The following is a 21,561-nucleotide window of genomic DNA, read 5'->3' as shown; positions in this document are numbered from 1 at the left end:
CGAACTCGTGATCTTGGTTCGAACCCGTTCCTGGCTCGAGCCCTCGAATTGATTCGAGGTCAATGTTGGTTGGTTTCTGGATTATTAGCATGATAGATCTACTCTGCATCATGGTTCGATTTTGATTCGAGCTCGATAATGATATTGAACCCGATACGGATCGACCTCCCCAGGTTCGAGGTTAGTTTGTTTCACCTTCGGGATCTTACTTCGATAAATCATCGTTCGAACTCGATCGGGCGTGAAATCTATTTCGACCGTATACGGTGATCATAATAATCAATTTAAATCAAAAGTATTTAAAGTATTTTAAAGACAAAAGCACCGTTGCAATTCGCAAGTCGCAACTAGTACATAAAAAATTAAACGTAAAACAACCCTTATATAAAAACCAACCGTACAGTAAACCGAAAGAATCCACTTTGACAGGCGTGAAGTAAAAGCATCGAAAGGCGACCAATCTTAAACAGATATAAACCCAGTTTTCTCGTGTATAAATTCAACAATCAGATCAACTCCATAGCATTCTTATTTATCCGAAAAATATCTTAATCCGACTCCATCTCCTATCTATCTCTCATACACTTAACGTAAATCCACAATCAAATTCCCCACTATAACACACACCCAAATTATAAAGAGAGAAATTTTTCGTTCTGTGGTGTTTATTATTGTTTGTGGGTTTTGTAAATAAATGGGGTCAGAATCAGATGAGAGGGAGGTGATATTGGGTGTAGATGGGGGCACCACCTCCACTGTGTGTGTTTGTATGCCACTTCTTCTCTTTTCCGAATTCCCTGATCCTCTTCCAGTTCTGGGCCGCTCCGTTGCTGGTTGTTCCAATTTTAATAGCGTTGGAGGTATTCAAATTCTCTTTTTCAACATATTTCTTTAAGTTTTAGTCCAATTGGCCAGTAGTAAAATATGACCCAATTGAAGTAGAATGGATATAGATGATTAACATATTCTACACCTAACTGGTTTACGATAATTGTCGTTTTCCACTAATGTTTTCTGATTTAAGAGTTGAATATATGAATGAGTCTTTTATGCTTCAAAGGGAAAAGGGGAAAGCTTTTAAATTTGAGTTTAACTTATATACACTATGAGTTTAACAAAAAATTTACACTATAAAAGAAATTTACAGGTATCCCTTCATAAAGTGTGATTTATAATATTTATTGTAATAAGGTAGGTTATCTGCTATGACTGGTAAAGGTGACCTGATGATGTATAAGTGCTTTCCGCCATTGGTGGATATTAGTTAAACTCTTTTAGTTTATGTTGGTTGCTTTATTTGCTTCTTTTCCAACATTAAGGGTTTCTGATGCTGTATTTTATGCGGTGGTTTGTTAGTTATTGGAAAAGAAAAAATACTTACAAAGACCTTTTTGGTCTTTGCTATTTAGAATCTAGAGTCTAACTACTCCTTTTGCTTTTCATGGGTGGGGAGGAAGAAGGTAGAAAGAAAATATGTAGTTCATACTAATCAATCTACTACGTCTTAATCCCATATTAGTTTTGAGGTCAACTGTATGAATCCTCCTGCGTATCCATTGCCCTATCTGGGGTATTATGCACATGGGTGGATGTGCAAAATCCAAATAAATTGAGGATTCATCATAGTTATATTATTTTTATGTTGCTTGTCAATCTAACCTGACCATCCTACTTTACATGGGCTTGAGATCGGCCTCACACAGCGGAGTTAAGTAGCTCAATGAATCAGCAACTATGTGTAGTTCAGTAGGATAGTTGTACTTGAGCATATGCTGCCAACAACAACAACAACAAACCCAGTATATTCCCACGGGTGGGGTTTGGGGAGGGTAGTATGTACGCAGACCTTACCTCTACCTAGTGAAGGTGGTAGCATATACCGCCAAGATTTGATTTATTGTCTCATGTGTTGAACATGCTTTCTAGAAGTTATTTTAAGCATGAATGGTCATCATTGCACGTCAATCTATTTAATGCAAAGTTATGTGATGAGCAGAATAATGTTGTATATTTCTGTGGATTTCAACTGTTGATCAATTGTTGAAGTATGCTAAGTCAACTGCTAGAACTGTTTTCCTTATGGTTGAAGTAATGTCAGAAGAAAATATTCTTGATTCCTAATAGATATGAGTTTCTGTAGCCATTTCACTCTTGGTCCATGTTTACAGAAGATGTAGCTAGAGAAACACTGGAAAAGGTTATGGCAGAAGCATTGCTTGATGCTGGTGTGAAACGATCAGCTGTTAAAGCAGTGTGTTTGGGTCTATCCGGTGTGAACCATCCAACGGATCAGGAGAAAATATTAGGCTGGTTGAGGTTTGCTACTCATCTGTTAAAGCTCTTCTTGTTGTGGTTGTGGAGTTAATCTTGTACTTCAGGTGTAACTTTTGAATTTAGTATCAATATTAGGCTGCTGACATTTGCCTCATTATTTTAGTTGCATCCTGTTTGCATCTCAATCAAAGGGTTGAATATGTAGTCAATCTGGTACCCATCATATTTTTGTTTGTTTGTTTCTTTTGTTTTGGTGGGATGATATCTTTCCGTGCTGCCTAGGTATGCTGGAAACTTTTTTTATCTGTGGCATTTGTGCACCAAAGCTGCTTGTTCTGTGTGAAATCTAGATCTGTTTTCCCTATGGCATTTATTATGGTCTGAAAATCAAAATGTAGTAGAGCAATCACCACCATGAATGCAATATGTTGAGCCAGTTTGGAAATCCTTTTAGTAAAGTATTTTACTCTTTATCGTATTTTGATTTTGGATAAATTTGTAAATTGGTATATTTTACAGAGAGATCTTGGTTACTGAGGGAGAGTGCGATGCTCAATGACATCTGCACAAATGAGAATTATATAAGGAGTATTCAAATTTCTTAATAGTTCATAGTGTGTTTTCTCTCCTATAACCTTCATGATTTTAGCACTCAAGGGTGTGACGTAATAGCCAATGAAGTGGGTTGAGAACCACGAGGTCTCATGTTCAAATCACAGCACTAGTTGATTTCTTCCTGTTTGTCCAAGCCTTGGTGGACAGAGTTACCCATCACTTGTGTTGGTGGGAGGTAGCAGGTAACCCGTGGAATTGGTCGAGGTGCGCGCAAGCTGGCCCGAGCATGGTTATAAACAAAAAAGACCTCATTTTATCAAGGCAATCTAGAAGCTATTTATACTGATCTACCCTGCACATACTTGGGAAAATACACCAATTTTGGAAAGTATGTGTCTTCCTTTCTAGCCAAGTGCTCTGTTCCTATTGCTAATGTCAGTTTTAAAGTATTGACCTTTGCTTAGCATAATTAAAACCTGAAAATCCTATCAGGAAAATTTAGTCGGTTTTATTGGAATGCGTTATTTTCACTACTCTAGACCTGTCAAGAACTGCCACAAGCTTTTCAAAGGTGCTCAAGCTTTTGAGGAGTCTTAAGTTATACAAGATAAGAACCTGAAAATAAGCCCACTAGTAAATAAACGTTTATTTATCCTAAAGTTCCGGTACATATGAATACAACAAACCCAGTACTTTCCCACAAGTGGAGTCTGGGGAGGGTAAGATGTACGCAGCCTTACCCCTACCCCGGAAGGGCAGAGGCTGTTTCCGGTACTTATGAATGAGAAATATATTCCTCTGCTCCAAATGCTCTATATAAACCTGAATAATCCTAAAGTTCTAGACTTTTGGTACATAAGAATGTGAAATTAGTTGCTATATTTTTCTGCCCCCAATTGATTCCTGAGTAATGAAAGTCTCAAGGTTCAGATTTGCAATTTAATGAAATTTAAGTAATAGTACAACAACTATGGGTTGATCCCAAGTTTGTCAGGGTCAGCTGTATGAATTATTACTTTCTTTTTTTGGCTCCACTTGGACCAGTTTCGTATTCAAGTCCTATGTATTTTATATTGTGAGAATTCACATCGACTGGTGCCACGCTGGCCGAACTGCAACTCTTCTGTCTCATCCGAGTTTGGGACAAGCGGACAATCATAGTAAACAAGCTCACACGGCCACAATTAGTTTCTTGAAGTCCAGTTAATCGAGGAAAGAAATTAATTTGTTGACATCTTTGTGTAGAATCTCATGAGTGCAGCTATCAGTTCCATTTTCAGACTACACAGGGCAGTAGGTGAATAACTTTAACTTTATCTTCAAACCTGATCTTAATGCAAATAAGAGGACAGCAAAACCATTAACTTATTTAAACTAACAAGACCTAGTTTACAGTAAAACCACTTCAGTAATGTTAACTGCTTTGTTTTCTCAGTAACTGAGAAATCTGCTGTTTCCAGCTTAGAAACTTGGTGGAGTAATGGGTCCGCGTCTTTACCCTTTTCCACTAAAAAATTTGACTTGTCCCACCAGCCAGGGTTCAAACTCGTGAGGTGCTCTTGGCTTACATCCCGTGCTGTACTTCCTTTGCCAATGAATCAAAGCCCTGGGGGCTATAGTACCAAGCAGTTTAACATAGTTGTGTCTTATAGGCTAACTGTTTCAAAACTATGGGACATTGGGACCTTGAGCTAGTTGTTCCAAGATTATGGGACATTTGGACCTTGACATGGGAAATACTTTATACGCGTGATAATGATGTATCTAGAATATTTATTCAAAATGTCTATGTTAGAATAGCTATGTGAATATTTTTTTTTTGATAAGGTAAATTGTATTAATCAAAAGGGAGAGAACTCCCGTATACACGAAGTATACCAAAGACGTAGATAATTTACATCAGAACATGATTCTCTACAAAAAACGCCCAATCTTCTATACAAGTAGGGGCTAAATGAGTGCACCAAAAAGCGATCAAAGATAAAAGACTATTCTTAAGATGTGAAAAAGGAGACTCAATCTCCTCAAAAGCTCTCCTATTTCTCTCCCCCCATACTACCCACATGAGAGCTAACGGGGCGAACTTCCACGCCTTCTGCTCTCTTCTTCTACGGAAACCGCCCCAGCTATGTAACATTTTCTTTACAGTGCTTGGCATCACCCATTGAATACCAAAAAGATTCAGGATTGCCCTCCACAAAGCAGAGGACACAGGGCAATGCAACATAAGGTGATCAACTTCTTCCCCTGAGCTTTTGCACATGTAGCACCAACTAACAAGTGTAATTCCCCTCTTTCGGAGATTTCAGCAGTCAAGATCACTCCCGTTGCCGCTAGCCATGCAAAAAAGTACACTTTCGTGGGCGCCCTAGGAATCCAGATCGAGGAGTATGGAAAAGTGGTCTTCTCTCTCACCAATATACTCTGGTAAAAGGACTTTACGGTGAACAAACCATCGCCACGCAAGCCCCATCTCCAAGAGTCACAGGATGGCTGAAGCCTGTCTTGCCCGTATAGCAGCGCCAACAAAACTTGGAGCTCCGCAATCTCCCAATCTTGCATGTTCCTCCTGAATGAGAGGTCCCATACTACCCCCTTCATGCTCCTTGCGAATCTGTTGGACCATCAGTTCTTTCTGGTTTGAAACTCTGAAGACGTGGGGGAAGGAGACCCTGAGAGTATCCTGTCCACACCACCTATGATTCCAAAAGCTGATTCTCCTTCCATCTCCCACCCTGTAAGTGATGTTGCCACTGAATGCTTCCCAATTCTTCATGATGCTCCTCCACATGCCACACCCGAAAGGTGTTGTGATCGCCTTGGTCCTCCAACCCCCTCCCGTTGAGTCGTACTTTTCTACTATGACCTCCCTCCATAGAGCATGCTCTTCTACCCCGAATCTCCACAATCACTTTCCCATTAAAGCTCTGTTAAATACCCTAAGATCTTTCACTCCAAGTCCACCCCACTTCTTTGGGGAAGTGACTGTCTGCCAATTCACTAGATGAAACTTTCTAGTTCCATCCGCCGCATCCCACAAAAAGTTCCTTTGAAGTCGCTCCAGTTTTTCTGTGATGCTCACCGGTGCTTGCAACAGTGATAAGTAATAGGTGGGCATACTCGATAAAGTGCTTTTGATAAGCACTTCCTTACCTCCTTTTGACAAATACCGTTTCTGCCACCCTGCTAATCTTTTTTCAACCCGTTCGATCACTGGATTCCAAACCGTAGTATCCTTATATGAAGCGCCCAGAGGGAGGCCCAGGTAAGTAGTGGGAAGGGAGCCCACCTTGCATCTGAGAACACCAGACAAGGCATCAATATTAGTAACCTCACCTACCGGGAAAATATCTCACACTTGCCGATGTTGATTTTGAGTCCTGATACTAACTGAAACCACTGCAGGACTTGCTTCAGGTAGGTCAACTGATTCATGTCGGCATCACAGAAAATCAGTGTGTCATCCGCAAAAAGCAAATGTGAGACTCTTCGGGCACTGAGCACCCCAATCGGAGCTGAGAATCCTCTCAAGAAACCTCCGCCCGCCGCACGATCCATCATTTTGCTCAGAGCATCCATCACTAGAATGAATAACATGGGGGATAGGAGGTCACCTTGCCTGAGACCCCTGGAGCTGCCAAAGAAACCACACGGGCTACCATTAAATAGGACAGAGAATCTGACTGAGGAAATGCAGAACTTTATCCATCCCCTCCATCTTTCCCCAAACCCCATCCGCATCATAATGAAGTCCAGGAACTCCCAATTGACATGGTCGAAAGCCTTCTCAAGATCCAACTTGCATAGTAAGCCGGGTTCTCTATTTTTCCTTCTGGAGTCTACAAGTTCATTTGCCACCAAGGCAGCATTCAGTATCTGCCTACCTTCCACAAACGCATTCTGGGAGGACGAAACAGTCATGTCAAATACCTTCTTAAATCTGTTGGAAAGCACTTTAGAAATAATCTTGTAAATGCTCCCCACGAGACTAATAGGCCTGTAGTCTCTGATACAAGATGCACCTTCTTTCTTAGGCGCAATAGTAATAAAGAAAGCATTGATACTTCTCTCGAAAACACCATTCGCATGGAAGTATTCAATGGCTTCCATCAACTCCCCCTGATGGTGTCCCAAAAGAGCTGAAAGAAAGCCAAGGAGAAACCATCAGGCCCGGGGGCCTTATCACCAGCACAACTCGACACAGCCTCGTGCACCTCCTCCTCCTCGAAAGCCCTTTCTAGCCACTCGCTGTCTCCCTCCCCTATATGGTTGAACTCTATTCCCCCAAAGTTGGCCTCCAACTAACTTCCTCTTTATATAAGTTCTCATAAAACCCCGCTATCGCCCCTTTTACCTCCTCCTCTCCCTCAATCCTCACCCCATCCACAACTAAGGACTCTATGAAGTTTCTCCTTCGATTTGCGAACGCCACCCTATGGAAAAACTTGGTATTCGAATCCCCCTCCTTTAACCAGAGCACCCTCGATTTTTGCCGCCAACTAGTCTCCTGAGCTATTGCTAACTCGACTATTTCCCTCTTAACCTCCCCCAATCTCTCTTTCTCAGATTCATCTAACTCCCTCGCCCCTTTCCCCTCTTTCTAAATCCCCCAATTCATGCATAAGCTCCCTCATTTTAACCTCTACCCTCCCAAAAACTTCCTTATTCCACCTAATAATATTTCCCTTGAGCAATTTGAGTTTCTTCGAAAGACGGTATGAAGGTGACCCTGATACCCCGTAGCTTGTCCACCATTCTTTCACCTTGTCACCGAATCCTGGCACTTTCAACCACATGTTTTTGAATCGGAAGGGAGCACACCCCCCCTCCCTCTGCATCCATCTAGCAAAATAGGCAAATGATCTGAAGTCAACCTGGGTAAAGGGATCTGCGGCACATTCGGCACCAGCTCATCCCATGAGGGAGATGTCAGGAATCTATCAAGTCTAGACCTTGAGTTGGAATCCTCCGCCCTGGCCCAAGTAAACCTTTCCCCTGACAGAGGAAGGTCAATGAGAAAGTGATCATTGATGAAGTCAGAAAACTCCTCCATGGCCCTCGAAATCACACTACACCCTAATCTCTCCTCCGGGAATCTAATAGTGTTAAAGTCTCCTCCTAGAACCCATGGAATGTCCCATTCCCCCATAATATTGGCCAGTTCCTCCCAGAAAGACCACTTGGACCCTTCCCCTACCGGCCCATACACTCCCCCAAATCCCCACTCCGCCCCACTCATTCTATCTTTGATGAGAGCTGCCAAAGAGAAAACACCCTTCCTAATCTCCTTTACCTCCAAGCTTCTATCATCCCCATAAGTAGAATGCCCCGGCACTTCCCGCTGCTGGGACCCAGTCATATTTCACCCAACTACCTCTCTAGACACTTCTCACGATCGCATCTGACAAAACTTCCATTTTGGTCTCCTGAAAACAAACTAGGTTGGCACCCCACTCCCTAACTCCCACTTTGATGATGGCCCTTTTGTTTGGGTCATTCATCCCCCTCATATTCCATGAAAGGATCTTAACTTCCATAAGCGACAATAACCCCCATTTCCCCACCCCCCCTAGCCGAGGTCCCTTTCTCTTTGTCACACACTCGCCCCTTTCTCTGATACACCACTACATCCCCTAAGTTATTTTGCTTAACACCTTTACCCAACTCCCTCCCTGCACCATCGTAAAGAGATTGTTGCTCAATCTCCCCCAACAGTTCTAACACCCTATCTTCCTTCCCTTTAACAGAAACACCTAGAAACTTCCCAAAGTTTAATAGTTTATCCTCCATCCAGAAAGACATATCCCCTCCTCCGATCCTTGACAAACTTGGGCAGGCTTCTTCTATATGTGCCCTTTCCTTGCTATTATCAGAGGAATACAAGACCATAGCATTGCTAGCATTAGGAGTTTTAACCTCCGAAAGGGTCTCACCATTTCCTTGAGGGTCAGCAACCTCTGAAATTAACATCCGCTGCTATAGGAATGTCCAGAACCATCAATAGTGTAGCATGGTGGAAGAGGTCATGGAACCCTTGGCGGCATATTAACTGAAAGTACTGGTCCGACACTAACATCAATTCGGGCATGCTCAACAATCACCCCAGAAGAAGAAGAAACTTTAAGTGTGGCCTCAGCACAACTAAGCCCAGGAGCAGGTGAGGGGTTGATGGAACCGGGTCCATCAGAGGCGGTGGGCCATGGATTAACAGCACCATCCTTAGCCGGTTCTGCCCCTGCAACAACGGCCATCGTAGAGGGGCACAGGTCACTAGAGCTCGGTGAAGGAGTGCCACTATGTGAAGCACCATGGCCAGAGGAAGGAGGAACGACTGTTCCCATATGCTTAGGAGCCTTATCATGCGCAGCTTGAAATAAACTGGGCCTCTTAGGATCAATTCTAATGGAATTGGGGAAAGTTGCTGGGCCCATGTGAGGAGGCCCAGGCATATACTTGCTGAAAACTTGCCCGGCCTTATGATAAGTAGAAGACGATCGTCCCATTCTGCCTTTCCAGCCCGCCTCACGACCCATTCACGTCTTCTCCTCCTGTTATAATTTTGTCTTCCTCCCCCAATTTCAAACCTCCCGTCTCTTCTCGATCTAACGTCTGCTTCCGGCTTAATCCAGTGATCCGGTGAGCCCTCTCCTCCCCTCAGAGACTGATTTCCCCTCCCCTCCTTTCTATTTGACCTTCCCTTTTCTTCCGTCGCTATCTCAGGCATAAAGATAGGGCGAAATTCAGGGCTCAACCAAACCCTATAACTCAGGTAGCCATCTTCCACCACAGTGGAGACATGGATTCTGCCCCCTTTCCTCACCACAATCCTCACTCGCGAGAGATCGTGTAAACTGCAAGTGACATCAATAAAACTCCCACAGATTTCCCCTATCTTCTTGAATAGGTCAAGACACCAAAGATGTACCGGGAGACCCACCATGTTGACCACCAATGTTTCGCCAGTGAAGTGAGGGTCAAGACACCCATCATGCTCCACCCATCTGTCTAGATTTAAAAAGTTCCCATCGAACCACCTGTTTCCTCAGACAAGAATTTCTGAAGCTTGAGACTTGTCAACAAAACGAAAGAGATATTGAGTGTCCCCCAATTGCGATATTTTCAGCCCGTCCTTGACGTTCCATGCCTCTGCTGCCCAGTTCCTAACAGCCTCCGGAGAACCAACCCATTTGGAGAAAGACCCAATGAGACTAGATTCCAAGAAACCCTTGCGCCTAAGAGTGTACTCCTCGGACAGCGAGAAGTGTGGCTCCTGTCCTACGTCGAGCTTTCGATGGCATCTTCCCCCAAGTTCTAGAGCTGGCCAAGAGACAGCTTTGATAAAAGACATGTTTTCCAGTTTTCTAGATTCTAAAGAGAAAAAGGAGCTTCTCTCTATACAATCCATCATATTCTAAATGCGGCTGTCCTGGAAAAACTGGCCGAAAAAAACCTCAATAGTTGGAATAACAGTATTCACAGTGGGTGAAAACAGTATATAGGAAGGGATTAAGGTTTTCTCGTACTGAACAAAGGAAACAAACGTCAGAATCTGGGGTTTAAAGGCCGGAAAAAGAAAACGTCGTCGGAATTTGGTGAAACTTGCACGGGATGGCTCGGAAATGCCTCGAGAAGAGGCTGTATGAAGAATTTTTTTTTGAAAAGTCGCCGGAAAAGGCCACACGCGCCGGCGCGTGGCTGGGATCTCGTCGGAAAGACAGTCGAGTTGGCGGCGCGTGAGCCGGGGGAATTTACTGGGGTTTGGTCGCGGTGAGCTTGGCTCTTGATGGGTGTGGTGGAAGTTTAGGAATAAGAAGAGATGGAAGAGGCTCGGCCATAGAAAGCACTGTTCAGGCATGCACTGTTCAAGCATGCACTGTTCAAGCACTGTTCAGGCAACGAGGAGGAGTTCAAATGAACAAAGAGACTCTGTGCTCTAAATTTCTAATGAGATCAGAAAATCCCTATGTGAATATATATATAACCTACTCCTATTGTTAGAATAGCTATTCTAACAGTCTATACGTTTTCACTAAATATTTGCCAAAACTGTGATTATTTTTACAGGAGTGCATTCCCAAGTCATGTTAAGTTGTATATTCAGAATGATGCCGTGGCTGCTCTAGCAAGTGGCACGATGGGAAAACTTCATGGCTGTGTTTTAATAGCTGGTACAGGAAGCATTTCTTATGGATTTACTGACGATGGAAGAGAAGCTCGGGCCGCGGGTGCAGGGCCTGTTTTGGGTGATTGGGGGAGGTAAAGTTGGTGCGTATTCATTATATTGATAAATATACGTATTCTGCTACAATTTCCTCTTCCCTATAGCCTGGAAAAATGAATATGTGGAGAAAAAGATTCGGCTCATACGTATAGGATTAATTGTTTTTTTAGTTTTTTTACTTTTCTCTTTTTTGTCATAAGAAAATATACAGGATTAACTGCTTTTTTTGGTTTTTTTTTAACTTTTCTCTTTTTTGTCATAAGAAAATACACTTCTGCTAATGTTGAATTCCACCATATCAGTTCGCCTTGGAAAGGTCTCCTTAGACATATCTGCATGGTAAAGTTTAGTGGTGTAGCTTTCTGTAATATTAATGTAGATTTTGTCATTGGCGAGGACGCTATAAGTTCTGAATAACAGTTGAATTTTGTTGCACAGTGGCAGATGTTTACGGCTTGCGACACATTATCTGCCAGCTGATGGCTAAACTTGAAACTTTGAACTTGTTGCATAAGCAGATAATTTTGTGAATATAGCAAGCGATCTTTGGATAGATGAGAGATCCGCTTTTGATGAAAGCTAATAAACTTGATACTAGAATTGATACAAGATTCTGTATTAATGTCCTCATAGATTATTTACTTTAATGTTTAGGACTCTCTAGTAAATTCATTGCTGCTCCGAGATTGCTTTATAAATCCAAACCCATCAGATTATGTTTTTAAGTGGAGAACTTAGTCCTTTCCTGTTGGAGCACTTGAACTAACTCGTTTCCTAGTTGTGTATCTTAGTTGATGACATTGAAATGAGACTATGTTATCCTAATTGTGATTGGCGAATGAAGTCGGTTATACCTACTTTGGTTTGACAGTTGAAAGAGATAAAATGATCAAAGGAATAGGAAGAGATCCCAGAGAGCTGTTATTCTGTGCCCTAGCGGGTTTACTGGCATATTCAAATGCATTCAGTGGCCATGTGCATCTCAAATTGCAGCAACTCGGGATTCTCCCTCAAGCTTGTCATAGAGTTATCTTTCACGCGTCTAGCTTTCAATGAGGTTGTATGGAGTATTTCCTACTACACCATTGGTTAAGCCATGGCAAGTTGATCCCAATTTTCAGGACTAGTATTGTAATTCACACCCAACTCTGCATTGATATAGTGTCTATCTTAACATGCGTTGTTATACCACGTTGAAGTGGATTACGAGCTATAGTCATTTCTCCCTTGTCCTGGTACTGTGTCATTCGATGCAATAAAACTTTGAGCACTGGGCTTCATGGTCAAGGTAAATCGTCGATGCTATGAGCTATTATCCCTTGATGCTTTGGTTTGGCACCTAACTGCTATAACAGGTTGAATTAATTCAGGTTACAGTATTTCACTAAAATATATCAGGGGTAAGTTTTCTGTCAGTACCTGTGATATTCTGCTTTCTTCCTGCTTCTACTTCATGTAGTTATTCAAAGAGAATATTATTACTTTCCTGGAGCTCCTTTTAAGACTAAAAAATTCAATATTCTAAATGCAATGGACATCCATGCTTGAGTTACATGTCAAGCAAAATTTACTAGGAGAAAATGTCCAACTGATTTTAAAAATATGTGTCGTATCTAATACTAGTGGGATTTTACTACCCTTTCTTTGACCCCACTTTGTGGGATTTTACTGGGTCGTTGTTGTTGTTGTTGTTGTGTCGTATCTAATACTAGTTTTAGGATTTTGTTAAGTTTAAACAACAATAATAATTGTACTATACTAGCACTTGCTTTCTGTTTATATTTGATGGAGTGCAGTGATGTCCAAATTGGCGCTTGTCCATGAGTTACATTTTTGGGTTAGGATACTCTTAGCCCAAAGCAGTTGGGATCTTTAATTTGTTTATTTTCTGTGAATTATCTGTACTTCATTTTCTTTTTTTTTGAGGCTAAATAGCCCTAGATCAATGATGTGGCTGAATGACACCTTAATAATTGATAAATGATAACTAACACTACTACTTTTTTCAAACTGTCATTTATGTTCTTTCATTTTTAGTTCATGTCGTAGTGTTCACTGTTCAGGATATATACTTGCTAAGGTTTGTTGCAAAAGAAAGAGATCAATAGGTAAATAAATGAATAAATGAAGAAAGAACACAGAAAATATTGTATTTTTTAAAGTTTTTTTACAAGTGAATTTGCTAATCTTTCGAACATGATTATAACTATCAGTTTCTGCTATTGCAGTGGCTATGGGATTGCTGCTCAAGCATTGATTGCAGTGATGAGGGCTCATGATGGTCGAGGTCCACAAACAATGCTTTCGAGTTGTATTCTACAGTCACTAGGTCTTTCTTCTCCGGACGAACTAATAGGGTATCTTCTCTAAACTGATTTGTGTCAAAGTTGATGGGCATTTCAAGTGCCTTCTCCAGCTTCTTCCATTCCGTTAGGGAGACAGGATTGTAAGGACCCACATTGGGCAACATTTACACCACATAAACTTGATTTGTATAAAGAATATTTGCACAAGAACAATATTTTTGGCTGTTTCATTTCATTCTTATTGGGATCTAGGTGGACCTATGCGGATCCATCTTGGGCTCGCATTGCAGCACTTGTTCCAGTAGTTGTATCCTGTGCAGAGGATGGAGATCAACTTGCAGACGAGATCTTACATAATGCAGTTCAAGAATTGGCTATAAGTGTCAAAGCTGTTGTCCAAAGACTACGCTTGGCCGGGGAAGGTTTGGCCTTTATAAAAATTCTGAATTTTATATGTTTTTATCATTCTCTATTTCTCTTCGTTCTTGCACTTAAATGATATACATGCCTACTCAGCTGCTTTTAACTTGTTAGTTTGATGTAGCTACTAGCTTCTCTACTTTTTGGTATACTACTTGTATGCATGTTTTTTCTCCCAACATCAATAAAATTATTTACCTTATAAAAAGAAACTTATTAATCCTCTCCTATACACACATGATTGTAATTTGGTGACCGAGGTAACTCAAGAGAGAATGGGAAATTTTACGGTTGAAGAAGATGAGCCATTGCTGATATTAATATCTTCTTCAGATTTCAGATTAGTTTCATATTACTATAGAATTGTTTTATGTATATTTTTAAATTGTAGATTATGTTTAGATCTTCGAGGTTCAGTTTATATCTATTGCCATATCACCTTCTCCTATCATCGTCACTTTGACTAGCTTATTTGCTAGAGCTCTCTCTTCTCTATGAAGATAAGACCCCTGTTTACTTTTTTTTTTTCCAAAACTTGAGACATACCATATGAATTAATAGTGGGTACTATAGTCTAATTTATCTTTTTCTATTTCTCTATCTCTTTTTCTCTTCCCTGCTTCCTTCCCTCCCCCCAATTTTAACCTTCTTTGTCCCTTCTCTCCCATCTTCCTTTTGATAGTACATCAATTTTAGCATCAGAACACAAGTTCTGAATCGTCAGTCATTGCTGCATCCTAGTATGATAGCCAATTAAATAATCGTCACCTGACCCTTCATGAAATAACTCAACCCTCAACATTCAGGTGAACCTTCACGAAATAATTCGACCCTCAACAGTCAATTGGCATTCCTTTCTTGATGCTTTTTCATCAAAGATGAGATTCTTCTACTACTGCCGAAATCTTTGGAATTATGCTAATACCCTCACTGTGGTCCTAGCCAACCTTTTTGACATTTTAAGGGGAAATTGTTGCAGTTCATACAAACAACAACTACGCTTCACTCCCAAACAAGTTGGGTTCGGCTATATGAATCCTCACTGGTCATGTTCCCGGTTTAAATTCATCTAATGATGTAGTTCATAATGATATAAAAAATTGTAAAGTATAAGAAAATGGGCTGTCGCAGATTCTTGAGATTTTTGTTAGATTTTTAGATTATTTTCATATTTATTTTTGATTACTTGCATAGTTGTCTTATAGGTTTAGATTAGGTATTAATCAACGAGTTCTTCTCATTATCACTATTTCTTTGATTTTATCCATCCTTACATTTTAGTTAGACAGAGTTTTGGTTGTGTTATGAACTAGCTTGTTCAAGGTTCTCAATCGATAAATAGGATCTTGTATACCTATTAACACTGGTGAGAAGTTTGGGTTTTTGGGATTTCTCTGTTATTCCGAAAAGAAAGAAGAACTGGATGAAAAGTTTATGAATTGATATTGGGTCTTACAATCTCTTTCACACTGTCTCACTTTTCCTCTCTTAATTTTTATCTCTTTTATCCTTATCCATTTCTTTCCCTTGCATTTCTTCTATCTCCCTTTTGGCACTAAATTAGTGCTTGTTGACGACTGCAGATGGAAAAGGTTCCTTCCCTGTTGTTATGGTTGGAGGCGTACTTGGAGCCAACAATAAATGGAATATAGGGAATGAAGTCACTAATTCTATTTTAAAGACTTATCCTGGAGCTTGTGTAATTAGACCAAAGGTTAGTACTGTTCTCTCGATATGATTTTGAGTTTGTCCAGTTTTTCACGACAACTTTGAGGAGGACGCCAAGTTCATTTAGTAACTGTTTTCTTTTGAAGTTGGTGGGTGGAAAATGCAATCATTCTTTAAATTCGTTATTTCTGTTGATATTGCCATATTTTCTTGCTTTCTGTTGTTTGTGCAGTCTCTGTTAGGTCCTCATTTTTTTGGTGCTCCTTATCTTCAATTATAGTTGGACCACGAGCAATGAGGGAGCACAGGAATATCGGTTTCTCATTTTTTGAATACAAATTACGTATATAAAAACTACATAAAAGTACTATAAACCAACACATATATAGAAGTACTACTGTCATCCACACCCTTGGTGTGACCTAGTGGTCAATGAAATGGATGCAAACTTGGAGACAAATCCCGCAGCATAGACAAAATACACGAAGTATTTCTTCCCATCTACCTAAATCTTGGGGGCAGAGTTACCCGATATTTGTGCTGATGGAAGGTAGCACGTATCTGGTAGAATAATGGAGGTACACACAAACAGACCTGGAACAACGGTATAGAAAAAAAGTACTATTGTCATTCTTTTTCATTTCACTTGTTTAGAAAGAAATGGAAGGGGTAACTGGTAAAGTTACTGCCATGTGACCAGGAGGTCATTCAAGTTGTAGAAACAGCTTCTTGCAGAAATGCAAGGCAAAGCTGCGTATAACTAAGTTGCTCGGACTCTTCACTTTCAGTGCCGCACCCGTGTCGACACGACGTGGGTATGAGTGTGGGATCCGTGTTGGATCTGGTCAACCGATTTTGGATACTTTGACCTAAATCAACGGAGAAATTTGGGACAGATACAATGATTTTTGAAAACAAATCAAAAGGTAGGGTGATATGGAAGAAAATGGAATACCTTGTATATATAAATTTCTATGTTAGTCCTTTTCCTTTTATCTCTTTCTAAAATTCTACTCTTGTTCAATATTTTCTCCTTCTTAGAATACCTTGTAAGTTTTCCACATAATGTCTCATAATTTAGACATATTTTTATAACTCTATTTTTAAATAATTGAATTATTTTTAGCCGAATCCCCGCACCCGTATCCGTACCCCCGAATCTTTAAATTTAGATCATGAAGGATCTGACCTCTAGATCCGCACCCGTATCGGACACCCGCACCCGAGCAACTTAGGCGTATAATAGATCCTTGTGGTCCGGCCCTTCCCCAGACCCTGCGCATAGCGGGAGCTTAGTGCACCGGGCTCTTTTTTTTTCTGTTTAGAAAGAAATGACAAGATTTAGAGTACGAGTTAAAGTATCTAATAACTGATGTGAATTAGCTTCCTCAATCTTTTTGACATAGAATTTACATAAACAGGAACTACATAAAAGTAATATGAGCCATAACTTTTATAAAAAAAGCTACTTAGGAAGCTTTTCCGAAAAATTGTGGTAAAAAAAGTTTTGATTATGCCCCCGGGGCTTATTTCAAGTGGCAAAGGTTGAGGGACTTGTGACAAGATCAGGAAAGCCTGGTATTTAAGTGGAAAGGGTAGAGGGGCAGACCCCATTATCCCCAAGTTTCGAAGGCTGCGGTTGGTCATAAGCGTTGGCCCCAAAAGGATTTCTTGCTCATAAATTAAAGATGTTTGATTACCACGGTGTCATATAAATTTTTTTTTTTTTCATTTCCAAAAGTGTAACATAAGTTCTTTCAACTGAATAATCTCATATATGTGGCCATCTTAAGAAACATATCACAGTCTCTTCTAATTCTTTGCTTCTTGTCTTCATTCTTTCAAAATAAGCAAGGGTCTTCCTCTACTCAGACTGTCATTTACATTATTTGGCTACTTGATAGAGGATGTCATGTGATTCTTTCATAATATTAGGTTGCGCTTCCTAGTACGCAGCTGTATATTAATTTGTTACAAATTTACATATTGAACTTTACATTAGTACATGGATTTTATAGAAGTTTTGAGATTGTAATAGTTTTCAGCAGTGCTGAAGTTTTGTATGCTTTCTGTACCTTCCTGGTACATTTTTAATGAAATTTACATTACCTTATTAAAAAAAAAAAAACCTTTACATATTGGAAATAATGTCCCTTCTCAAAATTGTGTTGCTTTTTCTTGCTCTTAAAGAATTTTTCTCTCTCGACTCCCCACTTTGCTCCTTTGACACCGGGATCTGATTGCGAAAGTTTACATGGAGGGAACTTTAATAAATTCTCTTAAACCAACTGCTTCCACCATCAGCTCTCGGTGATGCCAATGTCAAGGTTAAGGTGACCCTTCATATGTTGGATATGCATGTTAGAGAATGAAGATGTTTGCTTAGAGTTCAGACAAGATTCACCTAATTACTTTGATACCCAAAGTTGAGGGTAGCATGTCTCTGTATCACAATAGCCAATCACACACTATGTATCTTTAAAACTTCACTTCTTGAAATATGAGTGCTCGGATTCTGCAAGATCAATGCTACTGTGAACAGTTCCGAAATAAATTTATGATTCTTGCTGGTTGTTTTTAGTCAGACCGGACATGTGAGCAAACATAAATGCACTGAAGCAGCACCGATTTGGCTTGTTATGTTAGCTAATATTTTGTTGATGTAGGGATATAATTTCTAGTGGCGCTTCTTTATAACCCGTGGTACATTGCCATTCTTTTTGTTATTCTGCTCCCAGTGCATATAAACTGCATTGCCAATGCTAACTTGAGTATGCTACCTTTCCATGTTTCTTTGTTACTGTCTCGAATTCTTTTATTCTTCTCTTAGTTTCTCTCCTTCCCCGTCAGGGACATACCTTTCTTTCTTCTTCCTTTTCTGGGGGTGGGTGAGTGGAGTAAGGGCAACTTATCTTTCTTCGAATTTACAGTAAAAGAAGTACACACACATGGGCATGTATGCGCGCATGTGCGCAAGCGAAACACACATATACAGAACTAGTAAGGCATCTCCATTTAGATATCAACACTAAACAGTGTGGCACATGTAATTTTTTGCAAGTGCGGCAAACCTTGTTTTACATTGTTGCCTTAAATAGGTTTTCACCATTTGCATACAAGAAGCAAATGAAAATTAGCTGTACATCATCACATATAAGGTGGAAAATGATACCAATAAAAAAAAGTTGCTCAAAAAAGAAATATGGCGTGAAGTGTGAGGTCCAGACAGTGTTAAACACATGTCCATTTATGTGTTAATTGGATCACGATCTTTTCCATTTTAAACAAAACAGCTATAAGGTATAAATAGTTCCTATCTGCCGAGATTCAATCTGTGGAATAGGATTTGATGAATATCCACTGTTGTATTAAGACTTTTCATCATAGAACATACTAAGAATTCTCGACATGTTTTATGAAGGGGAGCCTTGGTGTAACTGGTAAAGTTGCTGCCATGTGACCGGGAGGTCACGGGTTCGAGCCGTGGAAACAGTCTCTTGCAGAAATGCAGGGGTAAGGCTGCGTACAATAGACCCTTATGGTCCGGCCCTTCCCCGGACCCCGCGCATAGCGGGAGCTTAGTGCACAGGGCTGCCCTTTGTTTTATGTCAAAGCAACCTCAAGATTTCAACTTCTCGTGACCTCATCTTGCTTTCAAAAAAGTAAAGTGATTTTTTTTCTTTTTCCAAATACCTGCTTTTTAAAAATGAAAATCCTTTTCGGAAACCTTTAAAAGCAGTTTTGGTGATTTTTTATAAAGCAAAACATTCACTTTGGCTCCATTGTACCATGCTTCTCAAACTGAGCAAACTATTGTGGCATTGCTTCGAGTTTTTGTGTTTCCAGTTCAATGACTTGTTGAGAATCACTGTTCGTGTGTATTTGCTCATTGTCTGTGTATATTTGACATTTCTTGTTTGACTGTGATCAATCCAGTTCTAGTTGATAACGCTCTCTGAAGAATTGTCCTTTCGTTCTTGTCTATTATCCTGGATTATTTTTGGGGCATAATACAGTATTTAACATAAATAAGATGGGTGAACCCATTTTCCATCACACAGACGCTTGTGTCGGTGCTTATTTTGCCCTCCTGTGAAGAGCAGTTTTATGATTACCCAGATATGAAATTTTAGGTGTGAGATTCCATTCCATGAATTATTGTAACCTAATATGTAAAAGCTAAAAATTGGTCTCGTGAATCCTTTTGACATTTCCCCCCTTCGATATCTGCGATAGCCACATCATTGATCAATGGTTTCTTATGCAGAAGAAAACAAATAAACCATGAATGGGCTTTTATCTCACCCTGGAACTGTTTTTCTCTTAAATTACCATGATTTTCCTAGTATGTTTAATGCTTGTCACACAATTTTTCAGGTAGAGCCTGCAGTTGGAGCTGCTTTATTGGCCTTAAATTTCTTGATGAAAGAAACAGTAGCTAATGGCCATAGTTGACACCTGATTGTACATAGCTAACTGTGTTAACTGTATAATCATTGAAGTTCTCTTTAATCGGTGGTTCCAATTCTGGGAGGGCATGTCCTTGGATCATGGTACTGTACTTGCCTTCTCTTTCCATTGCATATGCAGACTGCTAAAAATGATCTGTTATTCAAATGAACGTTGCACCAACTTGTTGTAACATATCTTTGTTTCCTAAGTTGGGCAGTCTTTTGGTGCTGGAGGAGAGGGAAGGAGATTGTTTGGTCATAGTTGCATTTGTATTGCTGATGGTTATATAGAATTCATAACTGATCAGTATGTTATGTAATCTCTTTTATAGCATTCTCTGTTGAGATAAATCCATTTTTCGTTGCATGGGGGAATGGGGTTGAACAGTTTTATTAGCGTGTCTCAAGTATCTCCCGCTTTAACCATAGTTGAATTATAATCTTGATAAGTTGCGATCTCTAATTAGTGACTTCTTCAAACAAATTATATCACTTATATTAATAAAATAACTACTTGTGGAAACTTCGATGCAACATGCAAAATTTTACCAGCCATTGACATTTGAACTAGAAAACTAGTCCTTTAGAGTGTTTTTCATTCATGCGTTAAATGCCTATTGTTAGCTTAGACTTGAACAAACAAAATCCATATAAAGATTCCTAAACAAGAAAAATAACTGCAATTACATATGGCTCTATAGTTTTTTTCCACTCGAAATCCATATAAAGCTCTATATTCAATTTACCTTGGAAATGATGTTCTTTACCCATAGTTCTCATTTTTGCTTGATACTTTCTAATTTCTATTACACTAAAGTTGAAATGAGTCTTGTCATTTATTTTTAGTTTCTAATGATACTTGAGCATATTCCTTCTCCAAGGAAAACTTAAAAGCATATATGCTAAAAGACAAAAGTGTTTCTAAGTAGATGTATGTCTATTCATCAAACAAGTATTTGCATGCATACTGTAAGTAAGCATTATTTTCTGATATATACACAATTTCACCCTTGATGTATACACGAGGTTTTCTTTTTCCCCCTTTCTTGTTTTTCGATTTGCCTCCTTATGTACAACCTTTTTTTGAATTGCGCGATATCATTCGCAAAATCAGAGGATTGTTCATTTGTGAAAGGATAAAGAATGATAAATACATTTAAGCATTGTAGCATTGTAATAGTTACCAACAGCTGTGGCAATACATTTTATCTGTCGGATCTCATATTCCCTTTCTCAATCCAAAATGCATGACTTTCGTATTTTGGTTTCTCACACGTTTGTTATTCTTTTTCTCGTTCATTTTAGTAACTTTATCAACTCTTTTTGATCTGACTCCCTATCATCTATCTATTTATACTATATTAAAAACACGAAAGCCCTTAGCAAAATATTGTTCGCCTTTTTTTGCCTTTTAAAAATAAATTTCACACTAAGGAAAACGTAATTTAAGTTTTTCCCTAATTTCTAGGAGTTCTAAATCAACTAAAATTTTTCCTTATCTGAACTTTACTCTATATAAACTCTTTCCTTAAGTTGACAACTTGACATAATTATAACCTTCCATGTTAATTTTCCAGTATTAATTTTCAGAATAGAAAAATAAAGAAAAGGAAATGAAAAAGGAAAGAAGTACAGAAACAAAAGGGATTCTTTTTTGACTTATTCT

The 21,561-nt window shown here is 39.6% G+C and overlaps 1 protein-coding gene across 2 annotated transcripts; it reads left to right on the top strand.

Annotated features, from left to right (window-relative positions):
• Nucleotides 1-423: 423 nt before the first annotated feature.
• LOC104088997 (uncharacterized) lies at nucleotides 424-20,262 on the top strand. 2 transcript variants are annotated; one of them, XM_070196270.1, is made up of 7 exons: nucleotides 424-860; nucleotides 2,169-2,316; nucleotides 10,894-11,085; nucleotides 13,279-13,407; nucleotides 13,609-13,778; nucleotides 15,360-15,490; nucleotides 19,822-20,262. In XM_070196270.1, the coding sequence occupies exons 1-7, from the start codon at nucleotides 695-697 to the stop codon at nucleotides 19,897-19,899; spliced, it is 1,014 nt and encodes a 337-aa protein (XP_070052371.1). In that variant the 5' UTR covers nucleotides 424-694; the 3' UTR covers nucleotides 19,900-20,262. The 2 variants fall into 2 exon arrangements, with proteins under 2 accessions (XP_070052371.1, XP_070052372.1); XM_070196271.1 differs by lacking the exon at nucleotides 10,894-11,085.
• The last annotated feature ends 1,299 nt before the right edge of the window (nucleotides 20,263-21,561 follow it).

Source organism: Nicotiana tomentosiformis, chromosome 2 (assembly GCF_000390325.3).
Source record: "Nicotiana tomentosiformis chromosome 2, ASM39032v3, whole genome shotgun sequence".
Lineage (NCBI taxonomy): Eukaryota > Viridiplantae > Streptophyta > Magnoliopsida > Solanales > Solanaceae > Nicotiana > Nicotiana tomentosiformis.
Note: the sequence above shows the minus strand (reverse complement) of the source record. Positions and strands in the feature narration are given on the sequence as shown.

Excerpts from the sequence above, each read along its gene's own strand:
- LOC104088997 (XM_070196270.1), top strand. The coding sequence starts at position 695 with ATGGGGTCAGAATCAGATGAGAGGGAGGTGATATTGGGTGTAGATGGG. Across the intron at positions 2,317-10,893 it reads AAAATATTAGGCTGGTTGAG|GAGTGCATTCCCAAGTCATG; the intron begins GTTTGCTACTCA and ends TTATTTTTACAG. Across the intron at positions 11,086-13,278 it reads GTTTTGGGTGATTGGGGGAG|TGGCTATGGGATTGCTGCTC; the intron begins GTAAAGTTGGTG and ends CTGCTATTGCAG.